This window comes from Pagrus major, chromosome 8, assembly GCF_040436345.1.
Source record: "Pagrus major chromosome 8, Pma_NU_1.0".
Taxonomy (NCBI): domain Eukaryota; kingdom Metazoa; phylum Chordata; class Actinopteri; order Spariformes; family Sparidae; genus Pagrus; species Pagrus major.
This window is the reverse complement of record NC_133222.1, coordinates 8,932,535-8,958,590: the sequence shown is the minus strand read 5'-3', so window position 1 is coordinate 8,958,590 and position 26,056 is coordinate 8,932,535. Positions and strand designations below refer to the sequence as shown.

Genomic DNA, 26,056 nt, shown 5'->3' with positions numbered 1-26,056 from the left:
TGAGTCGAAAGCAAATGTCAAAGACGAACAGAGCAACCGTTTCCATGCAAGGAAAAATCTATGACACCACAAGCACAACCTGTACCTGTTGACTGCATGTGTCAGAGGTGCATGACTGTACAGGTCCTCCTGAATCGGATTGGTCGTGAGCTGTTTTGAAAGCATTCGGTTCTGTGCTTCGGTGCAGGTTCGGCACGTGAGCATCGATGGCGACTGGCTTGTCCATCGAATAGAGAGGGCTGAGATTTCCATTTAGCAGCTGGAGGTCCCAGTAGAGCTGGAGACAAGAATATTGACTCTCAGTAGAGACGATGACAAAATAATAGTTTGGTCAGTGGGTTTCTTGGATAAATTATTGGTAGACTACCTTTTCTTTCTTTTCCCTCTCTCTTTCCATTTCTAGGAGAACATCCAACACACTTTCACCGACACAGGACCAGCGTTTATCATCTCCTGCAGCCTGAAACATGATGTGGTTTTGATCAAATGATAGCAGCCTTGATCGTGACGCTAATTGTTCAATATATGTCTGAGTTACCTTCCTCATGGCTGCATGCGCCTCATCGGTGTCGAAGGGAACGTGAAACACTTTGCGGTAGAGGAGACTCACATCTTCAGAGGAGAACTCTGCTCCGGCAGACTTACCCAGGGACCGGTACAGGCCAGCGATACACTCCTGGAGGAAGATACGAGGACGTTAGTGTTAGTTTACACATGGAAAACAGTTCCCAACCAACATCAAAACTTCTTACCCGCTCCATGTTTTCACCACTGTGGGCTGATGAATTATACAGGCTGTTACTATGGTTACAGCAGTCCTCTGGACAACAGCTGGATCAGGTTACCGAGCAAGAAAAGTGACTGTATCTGTCAGAGGGAGACAGAGAGGAGTGAAATGTGATGCGTGCGATGTGTGAAAAGTGTTCTGTAACAGTGAAAGTTGTTGAATACCAGCTTGTAAATTATATATTATATATTGTGCTGCCTGTCTCTTACAGTATAAGACATAATAAAATCTTATAAAGCTCACACTGGTAAGGGTTTGTAGTTTCTTCATAATATTAGATGAATGCAACTAGGACTAATTCTGAAGAGAAACCGTGGCCCATACCTTAAAATAACAGGCTCAAAATCATTTGATGGTACAGTGACTTGTAATAGGGTGAATGGTGTCTCCGTCTCAGCCACTGCACCCGTCTATCATTGGTTTCTGCGATATATGTAACTTCTGTGAGCGAGTAGTATCACAACACATAACACTGTACAGCAGTACATCACACACACCACCAACTATCACTGATTTTGGTGAAACTGGATCATATTTCATGGAGAAAATGTTTTTTGGTTTCCCCTGAGAGTGGCTCCTGAAAGTGACCTGTAACTGCTGTGTACTGTAGATTAAGTAAGCATTAAATAAGCAGCTTTGGACCTCAGGGAGGAGGAGGTTTTCAGGTCCAGGGCTGGAATGAGAAACAGAATCAGGGTCAGGTGAAGCGGAACAGTGGAACCGGGCTCAACAGCCTCTATGGACATGTTGACCGAGAAGTGAGAGGCAAGAGACAAGAGTAAATCTTAGACTGGCCTTTTTGTTGTTGGTGACAACTACTGGAAATAAAAGGCTGTGCTACAGACAGGTAACGTTAGCTTAGCGTGCTGTTACTGTTCCGAGTTGGGTGCGTGCATGTTTACTTCAAGATATTGTTATTATCATGTTTTGTTTATAGTTAGCACGTAACATTACTTCACATCTGACAAAGTGTTACAGAAACTTGGGCTTTGTATTTATAATTGTTGTGTTGCACTCGGAAACAGCACAAAATACAAATTACTACATAATGTTGCTTTAAACTAGTTAGTTGAGTTTATAAGAAGTTTTAACAGAGAATAATTAATTTAATCTCAAGTAAATATCCATGAATTCGTTATTGGGAACTTTATTCTCTGTATATCATGAATTTCATCTTTGAATATTCAGCTGACCTGCTGACCTTACTAAAAATACTTTTTAAATTTAATTTAAAATTAAACTTACCAACTGAACACTGTACCAAATAACTAATTTCTTTCCAGGAAACATCCAAGGAAATGAAAGTAAGAGAGTGTTACCAAGATCATACTCATGTCTCACTGGGTAATAAAATGAACCTTCAAATAAAAAATGAAACACCACAAATATTAGTAAAGCCTTTGTTTATTTGTACATTGGAGAATGAAAGACGGGTACCTGAGATTATGAGGCTTACTGTTCATACAGTCCGACAATAAACCTGTACAGTAAACAAACGCTCTTTAGATAAATAATACTGTTAAAATAACCTAAAGGCTGTGGACAATATACCATAAATGTGTAAAAACAAACAGGTAGCGACATTGCCAATGGATACCAATGAACATGTGGAATAAAAAACAACAAACCCTGTGTAGTATAAATATTCAGTGCTACATATAATAATAATATTACAATGTTAATACAAAAAAATGCAGTATTTCACACAGTCACTATGTTAAATCCACAGGTGATGGAGGTTCATCTGTTGGGATGTTTTTTCCATTTCAAACAGTAACAGAAGTCTTGTGCAGTCCTTAAGTGGAGATTATTAGTGGTGGCAGTGCATGTGTGTGCAGACTAGTCCACTTGAAAGTGCGGGTTTCAAGCATTAGGGAGGGGGTCGCCGTGGATGATCCTGGGGCACTTTTCCGGCTGTATGCAGTAGTTGTTGTGAAGAACCAGACCAGCAGGACACTGGCAGCCTGGTACACAGGGCTTGAAGCAGTGGCTCTCTATCACCCCCAGTGGTACGTCAACGTTAAAGCAGGTAACGGGACATGGGGGTCCGCACTCATCAAACACAAAGCCCCTCTCCACCGGACAGCCCACAGCTGTGGAAGACAGCAACAGAGACGAAACAATGAGAGAGACGGAGAACATTGTGTCCACGGTGGCTTCAAGGATGTGACCTTCTGTTAACCTGTGATGGTGACCAGTAATAACCGGCCGGTGTCTGACAACAATAAGACCACTTATTGCTTTGGCTTTTCATTTGAGAGTACATTTTAGTGCATGGTGGTCAGAGCATTAGTCATAAATTAGTTTTTTAGTTTTTTAAAATATATAAGTAAAATTTGGAGTGGTAAAAGTGGAATTTTCACATATCACCCCTTGTTTTTCTTGTCAATTCAAAATCAGAAAGTTCATGTTTAGAGCCCTTTAAAAACCTGGTTTCAAATCCTGTGTTTTTCATGATAACATTATACATTCGTAGGTAAATAAGCAACCATCACAGGCTAGTTTTGACAAAAAAATAATCGTTAACTTAGTATTTAACACTCATTGAGTCAGCTCTTGAATGTGAAATTGCTCAACGTGTCCTCAAAAATTCCCACAATGGGATAAATGAAATGCAGTGTCCTTGGCATGCGCACGACTTCTGCCAACCCCATATCCCACGTATTATTCTTACATTGTATTCATTGTTTTGTTAGCTTAAGGGTACAAAAATACTTGGTTTGGGTCTAAAAAAGACCCTTTCACAACATTAAACGTGTTTAAAAGGATAACTTCGCCCATGTGCATATTCCTCCAGTCTTTCGCCCTCGAGACGCAAAGCTATGACATTGCAAAAGCATGATTGGAGTACGAACTGTCAAAATATTTTATTAAATGATGCTTTATTCTAATCAGCGCTCTGCAGTATGTGACATTGGCTGATTATTTCCCACGTGCTCATACTAAGGAGCTGTTAAAGAAAACATGTTGTCAGGGCCTTTCAGTGTGTGCTGTACTCACCACACAGTGATGGGCTCCTCCACTGCAGGACGACTCCAGCTTCTCTGCACTGACTGGCGTAGGCCTCCAGTGTGTCACACAGACACTCGTCAGTATTGGCCCCGCAGGCGCACAGGTCATACACACAGGCTCCGTACCACGGTTCAGGAGGCACCACGCGATGGCAGGGCTTAAAGGCAGCGGACTTCAGCACCTTGCAGCGAGCGTTAGCCCCCTTCTTGGCCTGGTAGCCTGCATCTTTACAGGGGTCGACATCCTCACCGGGACGACACGATGAGAGGGAGTGGCTGCCATTTTTGACCTAAAAGGAGAACAAGTTGTTTGATTCATGACAATTCAACTTTATGTCTTTTATTCTGTCTCTGTGTTTATTTTACCCTCCAGCTGTTGCCAAAGTCAGACTCTGATAGGCTGATTCGTCCGTTGGGCATTCGGAGGTCATCCTGGTAGTAGTTGTTGAAGTTTCCACAAAGACCACAGGTGTGGCCCTTATAGGAGCCTGGCACACTCACTTCTAAGTGCGAACGGCCACTCCACAGCACCTAAAGGGGGATCAGTGGGTGTATAAGTGCGTATCCAATCAGATGTTATTGACAAAGACAAGAGACAGAAGAGACAAAAGACTGCACCTTCAGCCCGATGTTAGTGTTGAGTAAGATGGTGTTGGTTTGTCGCTCGACATAGATTTCTGGTTCTTTGAGGAACGGCAAAGTCACAACCTCATCGTTCACCTGAGGAGTACAAAAATAGCTGAGTGGATGCGTGACACAAATACGGCCGCGCAAAAAACATCTGCAGTATTTGCACACACAAACCTTCACAACCCAGTCCTGCAGCAGCTGCACAGTGACGTCTCCTATAAACACGGTCACCTCTTTAGTCCAGGACACTCCTTTACGGCCACGATCGTCGTTAGTCGCGTGAATACTGCACCGACAAAGAGGAGTCATTGAGCAGGAAATAAAGAGCGTAGTAATACAACTTCTTTGTTGAATGCTCAGATGAGATGGCAAGTTTTTTTCTTTTCCTGCCATTTTCTTAACATCAGGGGGGGCTTGAATTGAGAAGTTGTTGCTTCCAGGGCCTTTAACACCAATCAGGCTGTTTCATTTGAATGATTTGCAGGGGGCAGCAAGATGTTGTGTATCCCGTGTTTCAAACTAACAACCCAATAATTAGAGCATGTAGACAAAAAATGTCTACGGCCGTACGGTGACCACTTGGGGCCCACTCACCTGAAGTCTCCGCCCTCACAGTCCTGTACCAGGATATACGTGCACGCTCCCTGGAAGTGCAGCATGCGGCCATCAAAGGAGCGATAATGAGGGTCTCCGAAGGCAATACATGTGGCTGGACGGGGAAGGCAATGAGGACAACACAAACCTGGGACAATGGCTGGCATCTCATCCTGGAAGCAAACACACACACACACCCACAACTATGAACTCAGGAGACTCTGAGCGAGCCAAACAAATGTCTGCAGCGAACAGCTCTTAACCACCAGATATTTAATGTCTCTCTACTGACTGAAGGTTGAGAACAGCGAGGCATCATGGGAACATTTTAAGACTATGATGAGAAAGAATGTGTGTGTGTGTGTGTGTGTTTGTTTGTTTGTTATACTGACAGTTGCGCAGGTGAGGGGAGGGCAGCGCTCAGTGTGACAGTGAACATCTCCAGACACGCACGTACAGCTGGTGCACTCATCCACCTCCCAGTGTTCGTTACAGTGATATACTGTTCCCTGGTACAAACACGACGCCTGTGAGTCTAAAACACACACACACACACACACACACACACACACACACACACACACACACACACACACACACACACACACACACACGAACGATGTTAAGCAGTACTTTGAACAAACACTATCATGGACGCTCAGTGTACTGGCTGGCTGTCATACCTTGGCATTCATAGCAGCATTTTCCAGGAATCTTCACTTGTTTCTGACCGTCCAGACAAACTGCAGGCAAACACTCTTCAATGCTGCACTCAATGTAGCCCAACTACGTACAAAACAAGAGAAGAGATTACTTTAGAAACAGATTGTCTGACTAGATACAAGACCTATTAACAATTTTTGGTCCAGTGGTAGAAAGTAACTAACTGTTCTTTACTTGCTTTATACTTCTACTTCACCCAGATTCATTCATCTGACAGTTAGTGGTGACTTTTCATATTAAGAATCTACAGATACGTAAAATGTGAATGTGTACATAAAATAGCCATACCATTTAGTACTGCTTGCATATATACATACACATATACATATATAGACTGTTATTGCTCCTTGTGCTTGTGATTTTGACCTGTCCACTTATGTAATAAACATTGTGCAATCATTATTCCTCAGTATATGAACATCGCCGGAATCAAGTCCTTCCTATTTGCAACTCTTTTTCAAAGACCTTTAACTTGTTTTTTGTGTTTTCCTTTTAAATTGTCTTTTTTTTTATGTACATTAAATGCCCAGTGTGTGATTTCTGCCACCAGGGGTCTCTCGATCAAAACAAACAAAACAAAAGACACATGTAGCATTGGATCATGGGAGATGCTGTCTTCATCGTTAAACAGCCAGCATTGTTGATGAAGATCTATCTCCATCACTCAGGCAGAAACTATCATGGACGAGGTAATGTGTTAAAGTTTTAACGCAGAAATGTTAAATATTATATCTTTAATATTTTCTCATATTATCTTGAATATGATCATTCTTTTGTGGTGTATAAATGTTATTATCATTATTATTAGTTGAAGCATTACATAAGCAGTGTGAGTATTTCTGTGACACTTACATTGCAGGTACATGTGACGCAGTCGTCATCGCTGTCAGTCCAGCTGCTGCCGTTGGCAACACGTCTGTTCTGGCCCTCAATCACACAATCTGTGTGAAACATCACAAATTTGGATGTTTTAACACCAATAAAACTCAGCTAATCTATCAAGACAGTGTTAACTCACCTTTACACACAGGGCAGCATGAGTCCGGAGGGGTAACCTGTTCATTATGAGGGCAAGTGAGCGGGAGGCACATCTGGTGTAAGCAGGTCCATGTCAGGTCCTGAATTAAAGACACTGTATCACTGTTCTGCTTTAAATGACAAAAAACTAAAACTGTATGACGGTTTATTTTCTAATTAGCTTACATATTTGTTCTAGGGTTATACTTTCCATTAGAGGCTATTATATGCTAAGTCAATGTCAGCAGCTGCAGATTAAGTTCAGAAAATGTCAAAGATCACAACAGAACTCAAGAAAAGTGTCTTCACTACGGTACCTTGCAGTGGCAGGTAAAACAAGGGTCATCTGTCGCCAAGACCTCGTTGCCGATCAGTGCAGAGGTGCAGTTACTGAGAGGCTCTGAACATACACACACATGTTACAGAGATCAGTAACAGCTGAAAGGTAATACAGAGTGTAGCATAAAAATGCTTTAGTTTGGTACTGACGTGCACAGACAGGACAGCAGGATTCAGGTCCAGAGAACAAGATGTTGCTCTTGGGACAGTCGACCAGACTGGGACACTGCTTTCGGTAACACCTCAGGTGTTGCTCTCCGTCCGGCATCACCTGGGATACACACAGGTTAGTTACTACAACGACTACTACTTCTGTTTCAACTGCTGCTACTATAACTTCTACATCTTACACATTTATTTCAAGTACTACTGCTTGTACCTACTAAAGCTTAAACTTTAAAGTGTGTTTACAGGTCTTGAGGAGTACTACTGCATATGTGAAAAGTAGTATAAGGAGGAAGCTGCGTGTAATCTGAAAAGGGCCTCCAGTGATGTCACTCAGTGTCTAAGTTGCATTGTGGGTAATGTAGGCACCAGGTTTTTAAAAGGAAGAAGATCATGTGGTATAAAAGCGGTGATATCTCTCTTATGTTTTTTTATAAACTAAAAGATTAATTAATCATCTAAAGAAATCAACAAGTTAAACATGAAAATGACACAATCAGGTTTCCAGCTGTTATCTGTATGTGTCATACCTCACAAGTGCAGACCTGACAGGGGTCATCAGCTGGATGGAAACTGTCACCTGGACCGTACACTTTGCCCTCAAACACACAGTCTGCTCAAAAACAATCATATAAGATTATCAAGCAACAACTTGGAAAAATTGGGAAAAATGCAGCTGATGTTTTGAATTCTCACCAGCACACACAGGGCAGCACTCCCCGGGCACGCTGATGAAGTTGACGCAGGGAGATAGACAGCGTACTTCAGAGCAGGTGGTCACCCCGTCTACACACATGCAGGTCATGCAGGGGGTGGAGTCTGCGAACCAGCTGCTGCCCTCGATATGCTCCTCTCCTCCATACATACAACCTGAGAGGGAAAATTCAGTCACTGGTAAAACAGTTTCACCCTGTGACTATAGTTTCCAGTGATGTGTTTACCTCTGCAGCGAGGACAGCAGGCTCCGGGATCAGTCACCTGATGCATACAAGGCAGCTTGGGGCATTCGGGAGGCGTACACTGAACCTCACCTACCTGCGAGACTCAGAGAGATTAGCGCTCAAACACAAGGAAAGTAGCACATATGGAGGGAAAAGACAGATGGAGGAGTCAGACCTGGCAAGTGCAGGTGGAGCAGTGGTTTGAACTCAGGGTCCAACTCTGCCCATCGTTGAACTCCTGTCCATCGAGCGTACATACTGATGTCAGGGACAGACAAGAGACAAAGACGGACACAAAAAAAGAGGAGATTTCTCAGTTAGGTCTTTGTTTTTTTCATGTTTTTTATGTGTGCAGAAGTTTGTGCATGCATGCTTTTTGTAAACATATAACAGGAGTCAGTAGAAACATGTAATCCTTCACATATCATGTACCTTTGCACTCAGGACAGCACTGCCCTGGCTTGGTAACTGTTCGGGGGCAGGGTGTTGGCGGGCAGACCATGGGCACGCAGGTAACGGTGCCTCTGACACAAGTACAGCGCTGGCAGGGGTTGGAGGAGGGCGTGAAGGTGTGACCGTGAGAGTGGACGACACCCTCATACAGACAGGAGTCACAGATGGGGCAGCAGGAGTCTGAGGGGACCGGATGGGAGCACTGGACTGGACAAGGTCTCTTCTGACAGTTCACCACCTCATTCTGATCAGAGGAGGAGAGGACGGGACAAGGTGGAATCATACAATTCAGATTTGGATCATTTATTTCCTTTTCTTTCAGGAAGAGCTGTCAGACTGACCAGACAGGAGCATGACGAGCAGCGATCAGAGGGTGAAGTGAAGGTGGAGCCGGACTGGTGCTCTTTCCCCTGATGGAGACAAATCCCTGTGCAGATGGGGCAGCACTCTCCAGGAGGGGTCAGCGGACGCACACAGGCAACACTTGGACAAGACACATGCGTACACACCACACCACCGTTCTAGGCACAGAAACGCACAAACTGAGGGTGACAGTAAGTCCTTTACATAGTCAGTTACAGTCCTAGTGCAACTGAAAATCAATAGATGCTGGTGTTTCAGGACTAAATCTATCAAAGATGAGAGCATGTGTGATGGTACCAGACAGGAGCAGAGCTGACAGCGGTCTGCAGGGTGGGGAAAACGTTCTCCGTTGAAACAGCCCCGTCCATTAAAGTTGCATCCATCACACACTCCGCATGCACAGCCGTCCAGAGCTGGGTGTGGGCATGACACAGCAGGGCATCTCCGCCGTGCACACACCACTTCACCTCTCTATGGAAAACAAAAACAAAGATAAGATGCACAGTAGCTGTGAGGGGTGCTGCGAGTCAGCGGCCCCTACGTGAATGCACTCACTGAGCATGTGCAGTCCTGGCACCCTCCCTCTCCTCCAGGGAAGATATGTCCGTCAACATGAGTCACACCTCGGAAATGACAACCTGCACACAGAGTGACACATTGATTATTCACTTAAGTTACATAACTTGAGCTGTGATGTTATGCAAGCTGGTTACCGTCACAGACAGGGCAGCCACATGCGTTGGTGACCGGGTGAGGACAGGAGGCCGCTGGACACGACTTCTTCCTGCATCGCACTGAGCCGCTCTGTAAGAGAAGAAGCACGACACGTTGTCTAAAGAGATTAACCCGCTGAGTGTATATTTGAATGTGTGTGTGTGTGTGTTGATGCTACCTGGCAGGTACACTCAGAGCAGAGGTCTCCGGGGTCAGGGATTGACTGTCCATTTGTGAGGACTGCACTGTTGTAGAAACAGCCTATCAAATAAAGACATGTTTATCTGCCATTTTGTAATCACGAAAAACAAAACAAGGTTTAAAATCAATGAACCTTAATTGGGAATGTGGGCAGAGTTTGACTTTACATACGTTCACATTCTCCACAGCATTGTCCGGGCGGTTTGTAAGGGTGGCTGCACTCTCCATAACAGGGTATCTTGGTGCAGACGACCTCCCCTCCGTAGCAGTAACATACGCTACAGGGGTCTTTGTCATCGCCGAACTCAGTGCCATCGGCATATTCTTTACCATGAAACATGCAGCCTGCAGGTAGAAAATTGGCAATCTGAAGGTCAGTGGATCATCTCCAGTAGTACATTTTTCTGGAAGGTGCTGTTAGGGTTTTTTAATCACTCACCATCACAGGACATGCAGCACTGCCTCTGGACCGGGTGCTTACAGTTGGAGGGTGGGCAGCGCTTCCTCTCACACCGGACAGAGCCCTCGCGACAAACACACGCCGCGCACGGGTCTGAAGCGTCATCCCATGTCTCCCCGTTAGCTCGCTCTCGACCCTCATAAAGGCAGCCTGCAAGGGAAATAAGACAAAAAACATGATTAGACTAGAAAAGTGCAGATTCTTATGTGACTATATCAAAGTTGATGATGATACCTTCGCAGGTCCGGCAGCACTCCTGCGTGATGGGGTGAGAACATGAAGCAAAGGGGCAGGGCTTGCGCTGACAGTGAACGTTCCCATCGGTGCAGGCACATGATCGACAGTTGTCAGTCGGGTGGTAGAAACGCTCATTGTGTCTGTAGGGTCGCTGTTCATACACGCAGTCCGCTGGAGGAGCTGAAGGAGTATCAGTGAAAAGGGTCAGATGTTTTGTCTTCACTATAAAATTTCATTGGTTCATTCGAGGTTGGGTTCAAACATTAACTGTCATGAGCCAAGAGACAAACCAAACAGCAGATCATTTCACAAATGAATATTAACGGCAACCACAGAAAGGGTAAATTAGGAACATTTGTCTGGAAAGAAAACAACGTTAAACTCTAAATCCTTAATGGAAACAAATTTAAACCAGATGCTTTAAGGATTTTTATAATGCTTACTTCTTAGCGTTCTCTTTTCCAAATGAGGATCAGATGAAGACAGTATGAAACCATCACTTCGTAAAATACCCAATAAAAAAGGGGGTGAAGGGGCAAACAGGCTGCATCTAGAATTAACAGGCAAAAACATCTTTATCTTTAAACAAAAATAAATACACTTGTCTAAAGTTTTCATAACCAGATTATCAATTTAAAAAAAAAAGATTTTTGGCACTTCACCAATCTGCCCATCAAACTTCATCTAAATCGTTTTGTTACTTTCAAAATATCAAGTAAAAGTCAAGAATAAAAAAACATAATGCTGGGTGCTGCTTTGAGAGATGTAAAGAGGAAGTATGGTGAGTCACATTAAAAGTATGTTGAATGAGCTATTAGCAGTTCCTTTTTCCAGTCTATCCATGGATGTACAGACAACTATCATTGTTTTACTTTGATCCTGAAGAAAACTTAAAAACTGTGATGATTCTTAGGCAAGTTCTGGAGTTACAATGAACGTCTTTTTTCTCTGATTTCTAACTGGATTCATGGGCATTTCATCAAGATGGGCATCGGAGTTAACAATAACCTCGAAACATGTAAGTCACACTGAATCTTCGAAATATATGTATCAAAGAAGAAGTTTTTTGACACGAATGGGGCGCTAATGGTTTTCAAGTACCTCCATGAGCTGTATCACAGCAACTGCTGCTGCTCCAGCTTCTGACTGTGTTCATAAACGAGTCCGATCAAGCTGCCGAACTGGAGCGCTGGCATGCACCCTTAAACCCTCACAGTGTGAATACCACTGCTGTGGTTATTTCTCAACACTCTCAACTTCTCTTGCACATCCTTACCAGGACACTGGGGGCAGCAGTCTCCAGGCAGCACATTTGGGTTGGAGCACGACAGTGGTGGACACCTCTTCATCAGACACTGAACATTGCCATTCTGTAAAAAAACACAACACAGACTGAAATAAAAACCTGCTCCAAGTGGACCACAGGTGATCAGCACATCAGGGGTTAGCCATGCTTTGATGCTCATTATTCTTACTATGCAGCTGCATGTCCTGCAAGTGTCAGTAGGATGGGGAAACTCCTGTCCATTGAGATACTCCTTCCCAGCGTAGCTGCAGCCTAAGGTAGAGGAATTTTGTGTCATTGTGAGATTTAACTGTGTTAAATGTATTTTTGTTTCTGACAGAAGATGCATATTCCTCACCGTTGCAGTTGTTCTGACAGCAGCTTCCAGGCAGAGGTGCGTTACAGCGAGGATGAGGGCACTGTGCCTGGTGGCAGTCAATCGTGCCGCTCACACACTTACACTCCTCACACACACTCACGGGGTTCGGAAACACCTCTCCATCCACAAATACACGATTTTCAAAGGCGCAGTCTGGCAAAGATGCAAACACTTAGAAGCTACTCAAAAACCATTTGCTTTGATTTGTGACCGTATCTGTCTCTGACTTTGAGTACCTGGACATTTAGCGCAGCACTCTCCAGGTGGTGTGTACGAGTTGGAACAGTTGAGTGGAGGACAAGGTCTCCTCTCACACTCCACGCTGCCATGCTGAGGAGAAGAGGAGGCTGTATCAGCTGGTTTGAAGGGGAACAATACTCTGTTCTGTGTGTGTGAATTGGTCATGCTTACCTGACAGGTGCAGATGTGGCAGGGCTGGTCAGGGGTCATAAACCTCTGGCCATTGTTATAGATACGATGGTTATAGGTGCAGCTTTCACACACTGCACAACAGGAGCCTGAGGAGAGGAAAGAGATTGTATACTGCAGTTACACAGGCATCTGTATTTATAAAAAGCCCAAACACACACGTTCTTACCGGTGATCTTGGTGGGATGACGACACTCGGTGGAGGGGCAGCGTGTGTGTGTACACAAAGTCTCTCCGTTCACACAGGTGCAGCTGGAGCAGGGACCCTCAGGCTGCCAGTTGAGGCCTTCCTCATATTCCACCCCGTCCAACACACACGCTACGTTGAGACAAGAGGAGTTATACTCATTGATGGGCTGCAGCTGCGTGTGAGTGTATGTATGTGTGTGTGAATGCATTATTAACCTTTGCATATCGGACAGCAGAGATGTGGGTCTGTAATAGGGTTGGAGCACTGGACAGGAGGGCACTTCTCTTCTCGGCAGATAACATTACCGCCCTATAACAGACACAAAGTGTGAAAACATAATGGAAAGGTTTATTAGTTACTTTGAAAAGTATAGAATAGAATGATTTTTAGACATAAAACAAAGGTAGAAACATGTCTCCCTTTGAGATGTCTGATGCAGATTTGCTCATTAAACTAAACTTTCTTTCAGACATAAAAACCTCAAATTCCACCACAATTTTCGAGAATATATACTGAAAAGACTTGCCTTACACCTGCACTGCAGGCAGGGTCCACTTCCAGCGGGGGTGAACACTTTTCCGTCGGCATACACCCTCCGGTCATACTCACATTCTGTGGGAACAAATGCAAACTCGGATCATGTTTGCTTGAGTTTAGATAATAAAAGTCAAACTGGAGGGTGGAAAAACAAACTGTGTTACATGAGATACACTGACCATCGCATGTGGGACAGCACTCTCCTTTGCGCTTAGCTGGATGACTGCAGCGAGGTGTGGGACACGATGCATCCATACGCTCACAAGACACTTCACCTGCCTGACAGGTAGACACAAGAAGGGATTAAATGTGTCGCTATGATAGAGCATTCTAACATTCAGTTACTGTCAGATACAAAGCTCAAACCTATAAACTAGAGATAGACAATAAAAAAAGATAAAGATAAATCTGCCTGATATTGGTTTATTGCGGATATGTCTGTGTGTTTGTCGGCAGATAAGCTCTTTAAACAGATATCTGTATGGACAAAATGTTGGTATCGTAAGTCTTCTAGTCCCTGTTTGTAGTCGGAGTTGTATTTGCCAATCACATTTGAGCTGGGCATGGGTTGCATGCATGTAAACTGTTCATCTGGAGAGCAAAAACATTGGCTCATATGCAGTCTTGGAACACAAACGTTTATATGCATTCATATGAAGTTATCTGTTTATAGAGATTAGTACCGGTGTACAGAAGGCGGAAGTAGCAATGTTTTCTGTGAGAGAGAGGAGCTTCTGTTGGTGCAGACTTCCATGACATAAAAAGCTGAATAGGTCTCCTTTAACAAAAACATATCTATACGATCCGTATCAAGATCGTTTGTCAAAGATTACCAGCCTATATATTGTCCTCAATCTGCCTTAAAAAAACCCTGGATTAGTTATGCTATGCTTTAAACTCCTTTTTTAGGACTTAAAAAAACCATTTCATTGTCACGCTTAATCCTATTATCAGATTATCAGACAGTATTCAAATTGCCGTCTGAAAGTGCGATAGGTTTTGACAGGTTTTCTTTGAACGCCTGCCAAAACAGTATGAGTCCAGTCACATGAACATCACATCAGACAAAACACACTCAGACTGAACTCACAGAGCAGCGGCACTGCAGGCAGGGGTCTCTCCTGGAGGGGAACTTCTGTCCATCCACAAACACTTTGGACTCATATTCACACTGCTCGCACCTACAGGATTGAAAAATTCTTGGAAATATTTCAGCCGTCTTGAAAAACCTCCAAAGTCTCATGTTATTTTATACCTAGACCACCTCTGTGTTCAAAGAAAGGGGCTGAAAAGGCCGACTGATGCCGGTGTGAAACTGAAATGAATGAAGTTATGAAGGATGGTTACCGTGGGCAACAGTCTCCAGCACGATGCACAGGGTTTCGACAAGACAAGGCAGGACAGGGAAGGGGTGAACAAGCCACATTACCATTCTGGAGGAGAACATACATACTAAAGATAAACTTTAAAACAATTTCCAAATGATTTATACACAGAAAAAAAAAGCTTTTATGGTGAAAACGATGATAAATGACATACCGCACATGTACACTCCTGACAACGGTCTCCAGTCGGGATCACACCTCCGTTAGGGAAGTCATGACCGTTCACACCGCAACCTACAAGACACACACGCACAAACACACACTGTGTCACTGCAGTTCACTGAACCCACACACAGTGAACTAAAGAAACTCACCTTGACAGACGGGACAGCAGGTATTAGGTGGAGGAGCAGCTGGGTTTTTACACGGGGGGTTACACCGCTCCCTCTCACAGCGAACGTGACCCTCCTGGTGAGAGCAGAGAACGATATTAATGCAGATGAAGGTGACAGAAAAGATGTAATGTTAACCTCAGTCAGTATCAGACCCACCAAACAGTAGCAGACGTCACAGGGGTTCTCTACTGGGCTCCACTTGGCTCCGTGATCGTACTGGACACCAGAATGGACACAGCCTGCAAACACATTTGACATCAGTGGTTAAATGTTAATTTATATACAGCAAATACGCAGTGTCAGGCAAAGACAATCTGTGCGAAAGATCTGAGGAGAGACTACCAAAGATGAGCCCCTATGTGCATCCTGTGCACTGGTAATATTTGTGATGTTGATGATGAATACACCGCAACAATCCAAGTTCATTTCTTGAATAAAGTTGTTGTTTCTCCCGTGCTCTTACCTCTGCATCGTGGGCAGCAGTCTCCGGTTGCAGTCTCCTTCTGGGTGCAGTCCAGTGAAGGGCAGGGTAGAGGATAGCATTCCCTGTTACCCCCCTGTTGTCAACAAAGGGACACAGTGCGAGAACAATTAGGAAGATCGAAGCTCAGGTCGGACAAATGTTTGTGTTGGTGTAGGTGTATTTCAAATACTCACTTTACAGGTACATGTCTGACATCCATCATTATTGCTGTAGGACACATTATGAACTGTGCCATCCAGCTCACACCCTGAAGACGAGACACACGTTTAAGTGCACACACATTTTTTGAGCTTGTGGGAGTGTGTCTGCATATCCCAAGTCAGAAAAAATGAATGTGGAATAAAGTTTGACCATTATAGCTGGTCCCTCTCTGTCTATGAATCCAGATTTTCTTCACCTTGTCTCTACACTAGGTCACTGGGGAACATCTGGCTCTGCTCTCTCTCCAGTAATGACAGAACAGCATGGTTCTGATATAATATACACGTGCTTGCTCTCTCACACACTATGTTTTATGGGCCGTAATAATAACCACAAGTGCCTGCAGCCTTCCAGCAGTTAAAGACTACCACCGGCAAGTCTATTAACGCTGAAAGAGAGTTGCTGTTGGAGAAACAGGGGAAAAAACTGAATGGGTTAGCAGTTTTCTGGAGGATACCCACCAAACCATACCCCATTCTACGGCTCTTTAAGTTATTGTGATGAAAAACAAAGCTGTTTACAGTATCACGCATAACGAACATTGGGAGGTCAATGTCAATTTTTTTCATCAAAGGCTTTCCGGCACCTCATCAAATATTATTTTTGCTTAGCCAGGACGTCTCAGCAGATAATTATTTTAATGATGACTCGCCAAAGGACAGAGACAATGTCTGTGTGTGAGAGACGGGAGTAATCACAGAGTGTGAGAGAAGCTAGTGAGGCTGCCTACTGTGCCAGCAGCCAAAAGGCATTTCCTCTAGCAAGCCAAGCATGCATGAGATCAAAGTGTGTGTATGTGTGTGGGAGTGTGAGTCTGCGAGTGTGTATCAACTGGGTGCCATTGGAGTCTTCAGGCCTACATGCAGAAACAATTAAGGGCAAGATGGATGAAAAGGCAGAGACAGTAACAGAGAATAGTCAAAGGGGGTGAGAGAGCAGACAGTGGGTTGTTTGTGCACATGTGTATTACATTGTTGGCAAGAAATGTGCACAATAAGCAGCACAGAACAGAAGTTTACATAACTCTAAGAGAAAGACAGAGAATCCTTCATGAGGCCAGTCCAACCTCAATTAAAGTCCCACATGTTTGTTGTTCACTCTTCTATGACAGCCGCTTGAACACAGTTGCACCAACTAGGAAGTTGCTAACAACTATATAATCACCTAAAACTTACAGAAATGCTTTGGCAAATGTTAGTAGCACAAAATGCATTGGCAAAAACACGTAAAACTACCAAGACGATGCTTCAACTGCATTAACTGTTTTTGGACTCTTGGTGGCAAGCTGTAAACAAAACATGAACAAATGATCCCCTTATAAAGTTGATATATTGAATGTCATAGCAAACAGTTATCTCTTTGCACATCCAGCAATCACAAGCAGCATTAGCATTCATTTAGAGTCGTGTTTCTTCCCTCAGAAGAATCTGAGTCCAATTTTCAGTCTCCTTTTAGCTCTGTTTTTGGTCTCTACCAACTCCTGAGTGGAATATCTGGCTCATTAGCAGCTAATTGGTGCACTATGTTCACCATGTAGTTGCTAACTTTGTCTGTAGCGTATGTAGGGATTTTTCTTTCTTTCCAAAAACAGGAAACAGTGTTAAAGTTATAATTTGTAGAATATGGGCATTATTCAAGGTAGCTCCAAAAACAGAAGGGGCAGCATATTACCACAGTGACTGACACCTGCTGCTCTTTGGTAGCTATCCTTGGCTGTAGCTAGCTAACGTTAGCGAATTAGCTCATGGCTCAGTCAGCCATGGAGCCAGTGGTATTACATACAGAACAGGCCAGGGGGGAACCTGGTTAGCAAGCTAGCTTCAGTAGCCATCTCTGAAAACTCAATACATCAACATCAATGTTGTTGTTTTTACACACTGTATTGTTAGTTAATTTTTTAAAACTTTTAAACCAAAATTCTGGCCATATCTTCCAAATTTCTCCTTTAATGCGAGTGGTAAGAGCGAACCTGGAGAGTTGTGGGATGTAAAACCAAAACAATGAGCTGCTTTAACATCGTATATAGACGAGATAGAGTACATCAAACAAGGTTCATGTCAAAATGTAAATGTGCTGGAATAAATGGAAAATCTTGGAAAGATGAAAAAATGTTTCAAAACATATCTTTCGCAGTCATCCTTCAGTCAATCTTCGAGTTTTTTCTGTATCTCTGCGCTCACAGAGATGATGTTGGCACATTAGTACCAACTGATGGTTCAATCTGTGGTGAAAAGCTGTGAAAGGTACTTTGTTCCTGCATTTTTCTGGGAAAAAATCCAGTTTTTACCAGCCATGGCATATCACATGGTTTCCAGTGGCTGGATCCCGCCACTCTGTGAAACAGGAACCACAGTTGTGCATATGACAGACAGCCTCAGGGTAAACATGGCAACGGGCCTGACGGCAGAGGTCGGGACAGGTGATAGGCGCAGAACCAAGGGGACAGCCGCTGAACCAGTGGAGCTTGAAACAAAACCTACAGAAAGCGTTTTGAGGGAAAGGGGATCACAACATTGGTTGGAATTGGAAAAGATGTAACTTACTATTCATTATATAACCATTGACATATTATCCCCATAAAGCCAGCTGATATATCTCAAGTTCTGTTTCCACCAAAAGAATTTAGTTTCAAAAACCTTAACTGAGATTTGCTTAAGCTTTAAATTTGGATGCTAAAGTTGTGGGGAGAACTGATCATGTGACTCTGGAAACTTGAGAACATCTGTTTAACTGGCTGCTGTAGCTGTTAAATAAAGTGTGTTGATGTTTTAACATCAAAGTTGTTGAAAAAATTATTTTAATGGATTGAAATAATTTACAGCCTAAGTGGTGTGTTTGCCAAACCAGGTGTAGGGAGGGTCATGTTGAGTTCTAGGATAAGGAAAGCCATTAATCAACTGTGCAACCTACTTTTAAGCAAATCCTACTGTCATACCAGAACAAACATTTAACCACAAACTTTGGGACGGCTTTGCGAGACAATTGCCACTTTTTTCTAATGATGCTCATACCTGTGATCTGGTGTGATTGGCAGCCATGTTTCGCTCCTATTTTTAGTAGCTGCCTTAAAAGTATCATCACTTTCTGGCATATATTGTCCCGTCCATTCCTGCTGTGGTTTACCATTCAGAGCAAAGCTTTTGTCTGGATCAAAAGTCATCCAGTCCTGGATGGCCCAGCTCTGGGGCAGGGAGGTGATTGGAGGGCAGATACGGGAGATGCGACTTAAAGCTCCGTCACTGGATGACACCAATTGTTGCTGCGTGTGGAAGTAGAACCGCAGATAGTGCGGCCCGTTGAAGAACCAGTTGCACCTGTCCTTGTCGTAACCGTCTGTTCGAAAGCCAAATGCGTCAAACCCACCACGATCTAAACCAAACGGATCAAACCCAGTGATACTGTAGCCTGTGTCACTGAAGAGCTCAGACATTATCTTGTCTCTGTGTATCTGATCACTCTTCTCCTTTCCATTCTTTTCCCCATTCTCAAAAACCCCATCGTTACGCATGCCAAACCAGGTGACATTAGAACGGTTGAAGCCATAGCGGTTGAAACCAGATACGTCATATCCATCCCTATCAATGAAGTCCCGGTTGAAGCCATCTTTGTCATAGCCCCACCTGTCCCAACCACTCCGGTCATAGCCATCACCATCATATCCATGCTGGTCATAACCACTGATGTCAAGGCCACCAATGACAAAAACATCATCGTTTGATTTGTGTTTGTCAAACCTACCCCGACTTCCTTGTGGGTGTGTATGTAACAATGTGATATTACAAGGTGCACCAATGGTTATGGGCACATATACAATACACATCTGTTGCTGGGAAGAAATCACATCATCAGGGGTGACATCAAAAGGCTTCATCTTGACATGCATCTGTTCAGCAGGGTAAAGGAACTTGCTCTGAGCATGATTGTCGCTAGAAGTTTGTCTTATTGATCCATGCTGATGTTTCTCTTGCCACTGTACCCACAGTTTGTCCATGAATGCCATGTGTGACAGGTATAAAGGGTCGTAAGAAGCTAGAGGTGACGCCATGTGGCCCCCTACCCAGAGCCTAAAGAGGCCTGAAAAGGTCTGCAGAGACTGGGAGAACATTTTGAAGTCTGCCTGATTTATAGTCCTCTGTAGGGTCACTGCGTCTGGCAGCCACACCTAGAGGAATCAATGGAGATCAGTTAGACAAACCTGGTTCCAGTAATACAACTCAAAACACTATCATTGCAAGTTGTTTGACAAACCGAGGAGTTGAAGCTCCGTCTGAGACAAGGGGACCAGTGGAAGCGGGATGTCAAGCCTTGGAAAGGGTGATGTGGGACGCAGCCAGAGTCGGGCTCACCGTCTCCTCCGAACAATCCAGCCTGCCAGGCAGCTGAGAACTTTATTGACCCAGAGTCCACTGTCCATTCAAAATATGGAAGGGCTAGTTTGCATGATGACATGGACTGCAGCTCACGCTCCACTAGTCGCAGAAAGTAGCGGTGCCAGGGGAGGAAGAAGGCATGATCACCGGCAAGAGGGGAGAACTCCGCTCTCAGTAGTGCAAAGCCCTTCCATAGAGCTAAATCCACATGTATGCACACACAAACACAAGTAAACCAATAAGATACAAAGGTATACTTGGAATTCTGAAAAGGTTAGCAAGATAAGGAACAAAAGCATTTAGATTTAAAGTCTTACCTGGCCTTGCGTAGAGTTTCCTCACAGCCCGTTGGTACAACCTCATCTCTCTCGGCGTCAGGTCTCTAATCTCTTTACGCTGGGTCAGGTGTCTGCACACACAGTCAACTCTGCCACTATGTGTGCATATGCACTCTTCACAGCCTTGCCTGAACCTTTCCCTGTATCTCCGGAGCTTGTGTTGAAAGAAACATCCACAACCTCCACCACATTTCATGTCAGAGCACTTCACTCCGGGAGAGAAGCTCATTACTTGTGCCTCTCCAGCTTGGTCCTTCACCAAAGTTTGACACTGTGTTACAGTGAGGTAATCACAGGTGAAAGTGAAATCCGGATCCTCATGGCACTCTATCTTTGTATGGTTTCCTGTAAGATCGTCCAGCTCAGTATGGTTAAACTCTATAATGCTGTACCATATTTCATCATCCAAATTATGCTGGTCGTATCCCGAGAGAGTCCAGTTCACAGAGGAGGTGTTGTATCCATGTTGAACGTAATGCTGGCGGCCAGAAGACAAACCCTGTCTTGGTTTACGGAGGCAGCATGCACCCAACATGCACTGGTCCCTACAGGCATTAAAGGAAGGGAAGTTGTTGCTGCTGTTTCCAGTGCAGTAGAGGAAGTCCTCACAGAGGCCAGAAGTAGGATTAAAGGCCCAGTGGCGTTGAAATGGCTGCACGCCTTCACAGTTGTTCTCTGGTTTGGGTACCCAACATGCCTAGAAGTGGGGAGGGGGGACACAGGGCCTCTTACCCAGCCTTAAACCCCACTGCAATGCCCATAGCCAGAAGTTATAAAGGACAAAAGTAAAGCAAAGCACTACTATTGGACTCACCCAATGCAGCAGGCAAAGCAATGTTTCTACAGCTAAACCACTGGCATACAGACACTGGTAAGTGATCTAAAATCTGGATCAGTTACATTCAAGGAATGGTTCGACATTTTGAGATACAGTCATTCGCTTTCTTCCTGAGAGTTAGATGAAAAGATACCTCTCTCATATCTGTCTCTTAAATATGAAGCTACAGCCAGGAGATGTTAAAATTAGCTTAGCACAAAGATTGGAAACAGGGCAAGCTACAGCTAGCCTCACTCAGCCTAACACAAGAAATCAGCCAAACAGCATTTATGAGAAGGTATCTTCGTATCTTTCTTGCGAATGTAATTGGTGTTCTTCCCAAAATGTCAAAGTCACTACTGTGATAGCACCTTGCCTTGTAAAATGCTGAAAGGAACAAAGGAAAAAAAACAAAATGACTTACAAGAAAATGCTAAAACTATAAGAAACTATAAGAAAACTACAGTAGGGGGTTTCAAACCTTTGTTTCATTTGAGATTGTGACCCACCTCAAGCATTTGAAAAGCTCTGGAGACCTGCCGGGTAATCAAACATACAATAAGCAAATCTTCTAACTAAAACCCAATCACCTCCAGTAGTAATTTGGGAAAAGCACTCAAGGTCACATGCTCAAACATATAACACATACAATCTACTGCCATGCTAGCTGCTCTGTGAGGGTGCACTTAGGCACAGTGCCTTGAGCTAAATAAGCATAATAATGTTGACATGCTAACATGCTCACAATGACAATAGCTGCATTTCCACTGCAGGAAACAGGGTCTAAATTCAGTTCCAGGGACATTATTGCCATTTGATTGGTCGAGTACTTGGAGAATTTTATTTCAGCCACCATTTTGAAAAATCTGCACTCACAAGCCAGTTCGGCTTTGGTCATTGTGCTTCAATGCTTTTCATAATAATAATAATAATAATAATAACAACGTGCTAACATATAGCAGGTACTACTGTAAGATTTGACATGTTCTCCATCTTAGATTAACATGTTAGCATGCTAACATTTGCCAATTAGCACAAAACACAACATACAGCTATGACCTAATGAAGGCACTAGATAAAAAACGGATCACCAAAGTTATTACAAATCGTTCTCTGGGTACAAATGTTCATTGCAATATATTCAATAGTTGTTGAGATATTTGGACATAAGTTTTGGACTGACTGGCTGACATTGCCATTGCCAAACATGGCTTAAAAAAAGTCTGGAATTGATATATACATTTTCACATCATGGACAAAATGACTGACACCAACACGGACATTTTTGTTGATTTGTAAAACTTATGAATCTACTCTATTCTACTTATCCTGGCATGATAATACCTGTCTCAGCTGTCTGTGACACACTGGTCCTTTGGTGTTGGGCGGACAGGAGCAGTGAAACCCAGCAGGATCAGAGGTCAAGACGAAACATACGCCTCCATTTTGACAGGGGTTAGACAGACAAGGGTCTGAGAGAGGGACGGCCATCTGCACACTAGCTACTTAAAAGCAGTTGAATGTTTGTTAGTGTTAGGTTAAGTGTGTCAAAATAAGTGTGTTTTTGTTCGTGTGCGACCAAGTTAAACAGAGAAAGCAAATGATCAAAGGAATGAGTGAGAGAAAGAGAGCTGTCAGCAGCAGAGTCACCTTTACCTTTGATGTTTGCTTGACATGTGACCTTTCCAGATGTGCACGTACACACAGTGTTGAGGTCAACCTGCCAACGCTGGCCATCCTCCACTTCACGGCCCTCCCACACACATCGCAGCCTCACACACTCACATCCCTCCAGGTACAGCACACGAGACTCTAGGACTGCATTCTGCAGAAAAGCGATAAAAAATACCACCATTTTACAACATTTCATACCACTTCATCATGAAAAGTTATACTTTTGAAATGCAATATGTACCTGAGTTTTGACCATGTCCAGCATACGAGCCAGCTCCTCCAGTCTCTTCTCCAGCTTCTTCAGCCTGTCATCTTTCTGTGCCTGAGAAACAGACTTTACCCCTTGAGGAGATCCTGGGGGCCCCAGCACCATACCTCTCTGCAGCTGGTCACCCTGGACGTCATGGGGATAATGGTTGGTTTGGTCTGTTGGCCTGTGGCTTGTTTGAGGTTTACTATGGGATGCATCCTGCTGGAGCATTCGACTGCTGTCGGTCCGAGAATCTGTGTAGCGAGACGACGGCAGAGCATCTAGAAGGAGAAAGAAGCAGTCGGTGGGAGAAGAGATTCCTCAATAATTCTTGAATGAATAAGGGAACAAATTCGGAGCCTAAACAAACATCCTGAGAAAATGCTGTCAAAATTAAGACCCACACTGAGGAATAATAAACAAACTGTTCAGGAGACTTTCTGCCTGAGGGCTTAAAGATATGATCTCATGCACATAAACCATGGTGGTCCCAACACTCTGCTCTAACTCATTGTGAGAGCGAGAGGAGTAAATCGCTGCATGGATTTCTAGACAGAGTTGCAAAATACAGCTCAGAAACTCAAAATTATTGTTATTATGTAAGTCATGTAGAGAAAAAATGACACTGCAACCATTGGGCCTCAGCATGCTGTTACAAACTGATATATGAAGAATATTTGTCACATAGAATCATATTCAGTACAACAGACTGATATATGCACATAGTGTCTCATAAAAAGGAAAAGTCCCTGGGTTTTTTTTGGGCAATCTTCAAATGCTTTTTGTCCCTGCAAACAAATAAAATGATGTAGATACTTTTCATTTACCTGTAACATTGTCACAGAGCCACGGCCGCTTACGATATGCTTTCATTGAAATCTCAGCCGTCTTCAGGTATCCCTTCATTCATAAAGAAACACAGAAATGATCACATACAAAATGTTACTGTATATACAGAAGGAACATTAAATGGATGCAGAAAATATGGAAAGTTATGTAGAGTAGTAGGCAAACACTCGTGATTACATGGTTTATATAGCATGATATCTTTGTTGAACTTCTATTAACTCAAAAAATAGCAAACGTCAGTAACGATGGTGTCTCTTGTTTCAGTGTGTGAATGTGCACAGGGATCCAGTATGTGTGAGAAACTCACACTAAATTTGCTGTCCTTCTTCCCTGGTGTGCTGGCGAGAGTGACAGCAACATCCTGAGGCAGCTCCAGGTTGATTCTCTCTTCACTTTTTATCGGTACAACCACAGCTTCTTGACAGTCTACAAAAAATGCCACTCTATCAGTCTCCAGGCTCACAGCCAACTGTACCCACTCCTCCCGGGAGAAGGGGTTTCTCCTGGGGAAGTGAAAGCTGGCGAGGCCCTGACCTCCTCCTCCTCCCCCGGCCTGGTAGTCCAAACGCAGGGTGTTATTGAGGGTGGAGGAGATGATTTGGAGAATGGGGGAGGACCCAGAGGAGAGAGAGAAAAGAGTGGCACTGGAGCTCGACGCCTGATGCCCCACCAAATGCACCCCAATGCCGGCCTGAAGGTTGGAGTATAAGAAGTTGGAATATTCACGAGGAAGACTCAGGTACGGGGCTCTGGGACGTATTCTGTAAGTCACACTGCCGGCACTCTGCACTCTGGACACACCGTTTATGTGGTGGGACATGTTTAGAGCTGCCAGGAGGTCAATCACTGGGAAGGAGATAAAACAGAGAGTCCCACATGAGACACATACATGCTACATGAGGTCGTGCTCTGTCTAATGGACGACTGCACTCAGGTTTCGGGGCTGTGATGAGTGTGAGTCTTTGAGAGGGAATCAGAATGAAGCCATTCATCAGCCGGTCACACATGGCTGCCTCACTGACCTCAAACACCAACAGGCCTGCATGACACAGTCCGACCCATCTGCCTCTTTTTTCAGGCTGTTACGACCCTTTAAATTTGGAGGTAGCTCTTCAAAAGTTACAAGAAAGCTTGTTTTGGTTTAATAACTTGTATTTGAGTACACTATCTACTTCTGCTCTACTGAATTTCAGAGGAAAACACTGCACTTTTTTAATTTTAACTACATTTATGTAGAGAAAATGAAAAATATTAGGCCTATTTGTGACATCTACAGTTACTATGAAAATAAAGCAAACCTTTAGCATAAAAAAAGTGAAAAAAGACACCTACAGTGTGTATTGTGTTGCATACTGAAGTTAGCATGCTAACCAGCTAGCCGTAGCACATCCTCACTCGCAATACCACTCCCAGCGCCCAGTCTGGACCACTAGCTACATGGCTAACTGAACTTAATAGCGTACAGCAGCTACAGTAAGCAGCCGTTACAGTAACTCTGGTGATATGCTGCCCCCTGCTTGTCCGGAGTATGAATTTGAGGGGTGGCCACTTCTTACATATTGCACCTTTAATTAGCATTAATAATGCAATATTAACAGCCTGTAACACTCTCTGTGACATAACTTGAATTTGATTTCTTAAATTTACTTTCACACTGTAGTTTTGCTACTTTTACCAAAATAAAATATCTTTTTCCACAACACACAAAGTATAACATCCACATAAAATCAACATGAAAAATAAACAAAACTACATAAGTGTGACTAGAGATCCAAGCAAATGATTGCAATCTCACCATTGTCTTGATCTGGACTGGAGTGCCCCTGCACAGACAGCGCAAGGACCCAGAGCAAATGTACCTCCAGCAGCATGAGCGTCCTCAGTCTGCCGCTCTCCAT

At 43.8% G+C, this 26,056-nt stretch overlaps 1 protein-coding gene across 1 annotated transcript; it reads right to left on the bottom strand.

Annotated features, from left to right (window-relative positions):
- Positions 1-2,173: 2,173 nt before the first annotated feature.
- kcp (kielin cysteine rich BMP regulator) lies at positions 2,174-26,056 on the bottom strand. The gene is made up of 46 exons (XM_073471338.1): positions 25,954-26,056; positions 24,466-25,004; positions 24,137-24,209; positions 23,301-23,590; positions 23,036-23,210; positions 15,833-15,906; positions 15,639-15,732; positions 15,332-15,414; positions 15,155-15,248; positions 14,995-15,074; positions 14,803-14,888; positions 14,546-14,636; positions 13,635-13,734; positions 13,445-13,530; positions 13,134-13,227; positions 12,898-13,047; positions 12,711-12,817; positions 12,536-12,629; positions 12,279-12,452; positions 12,111-12,193; positions 11,912-12,005; positions 10,633-10,815; positions 10,378-10,548; positions 10,110-10,283; positions 9,916-9,998; positions 9,737-9,827; positions 9,579-9,661; positions 9,321-9,494; positions 9,002-9,181; positions 8,640-8,904; positions 8,383-8,465; positions 8,208-8,301; positions 7,963-8,136; positions 7,797-7,879; positions 7,252-7,372; positions 7,080-7,162; positions 6,764-6,863; positions 6,598-6,686; positions 5,706-5,808; positions 5,415-5,557; positions 5,023-5,195; positions 4,603-4,714; positions 4,417-4,518; positions 4,165-4,329; positions 3,788-4,088; positions 2,174-2,880 (listed from the first exon to the last, which is right to left on the bottom strand). The coding sequence occupies exons 1-46, from the start codon at positions 26,054-26,056 to the stop codon at positions 2,651-2,653; spliced, it is 6,324 nt and encodes a 2,107-aa protein (XP_073327439.1). The 3' UTR covers positions 2,174-2,650.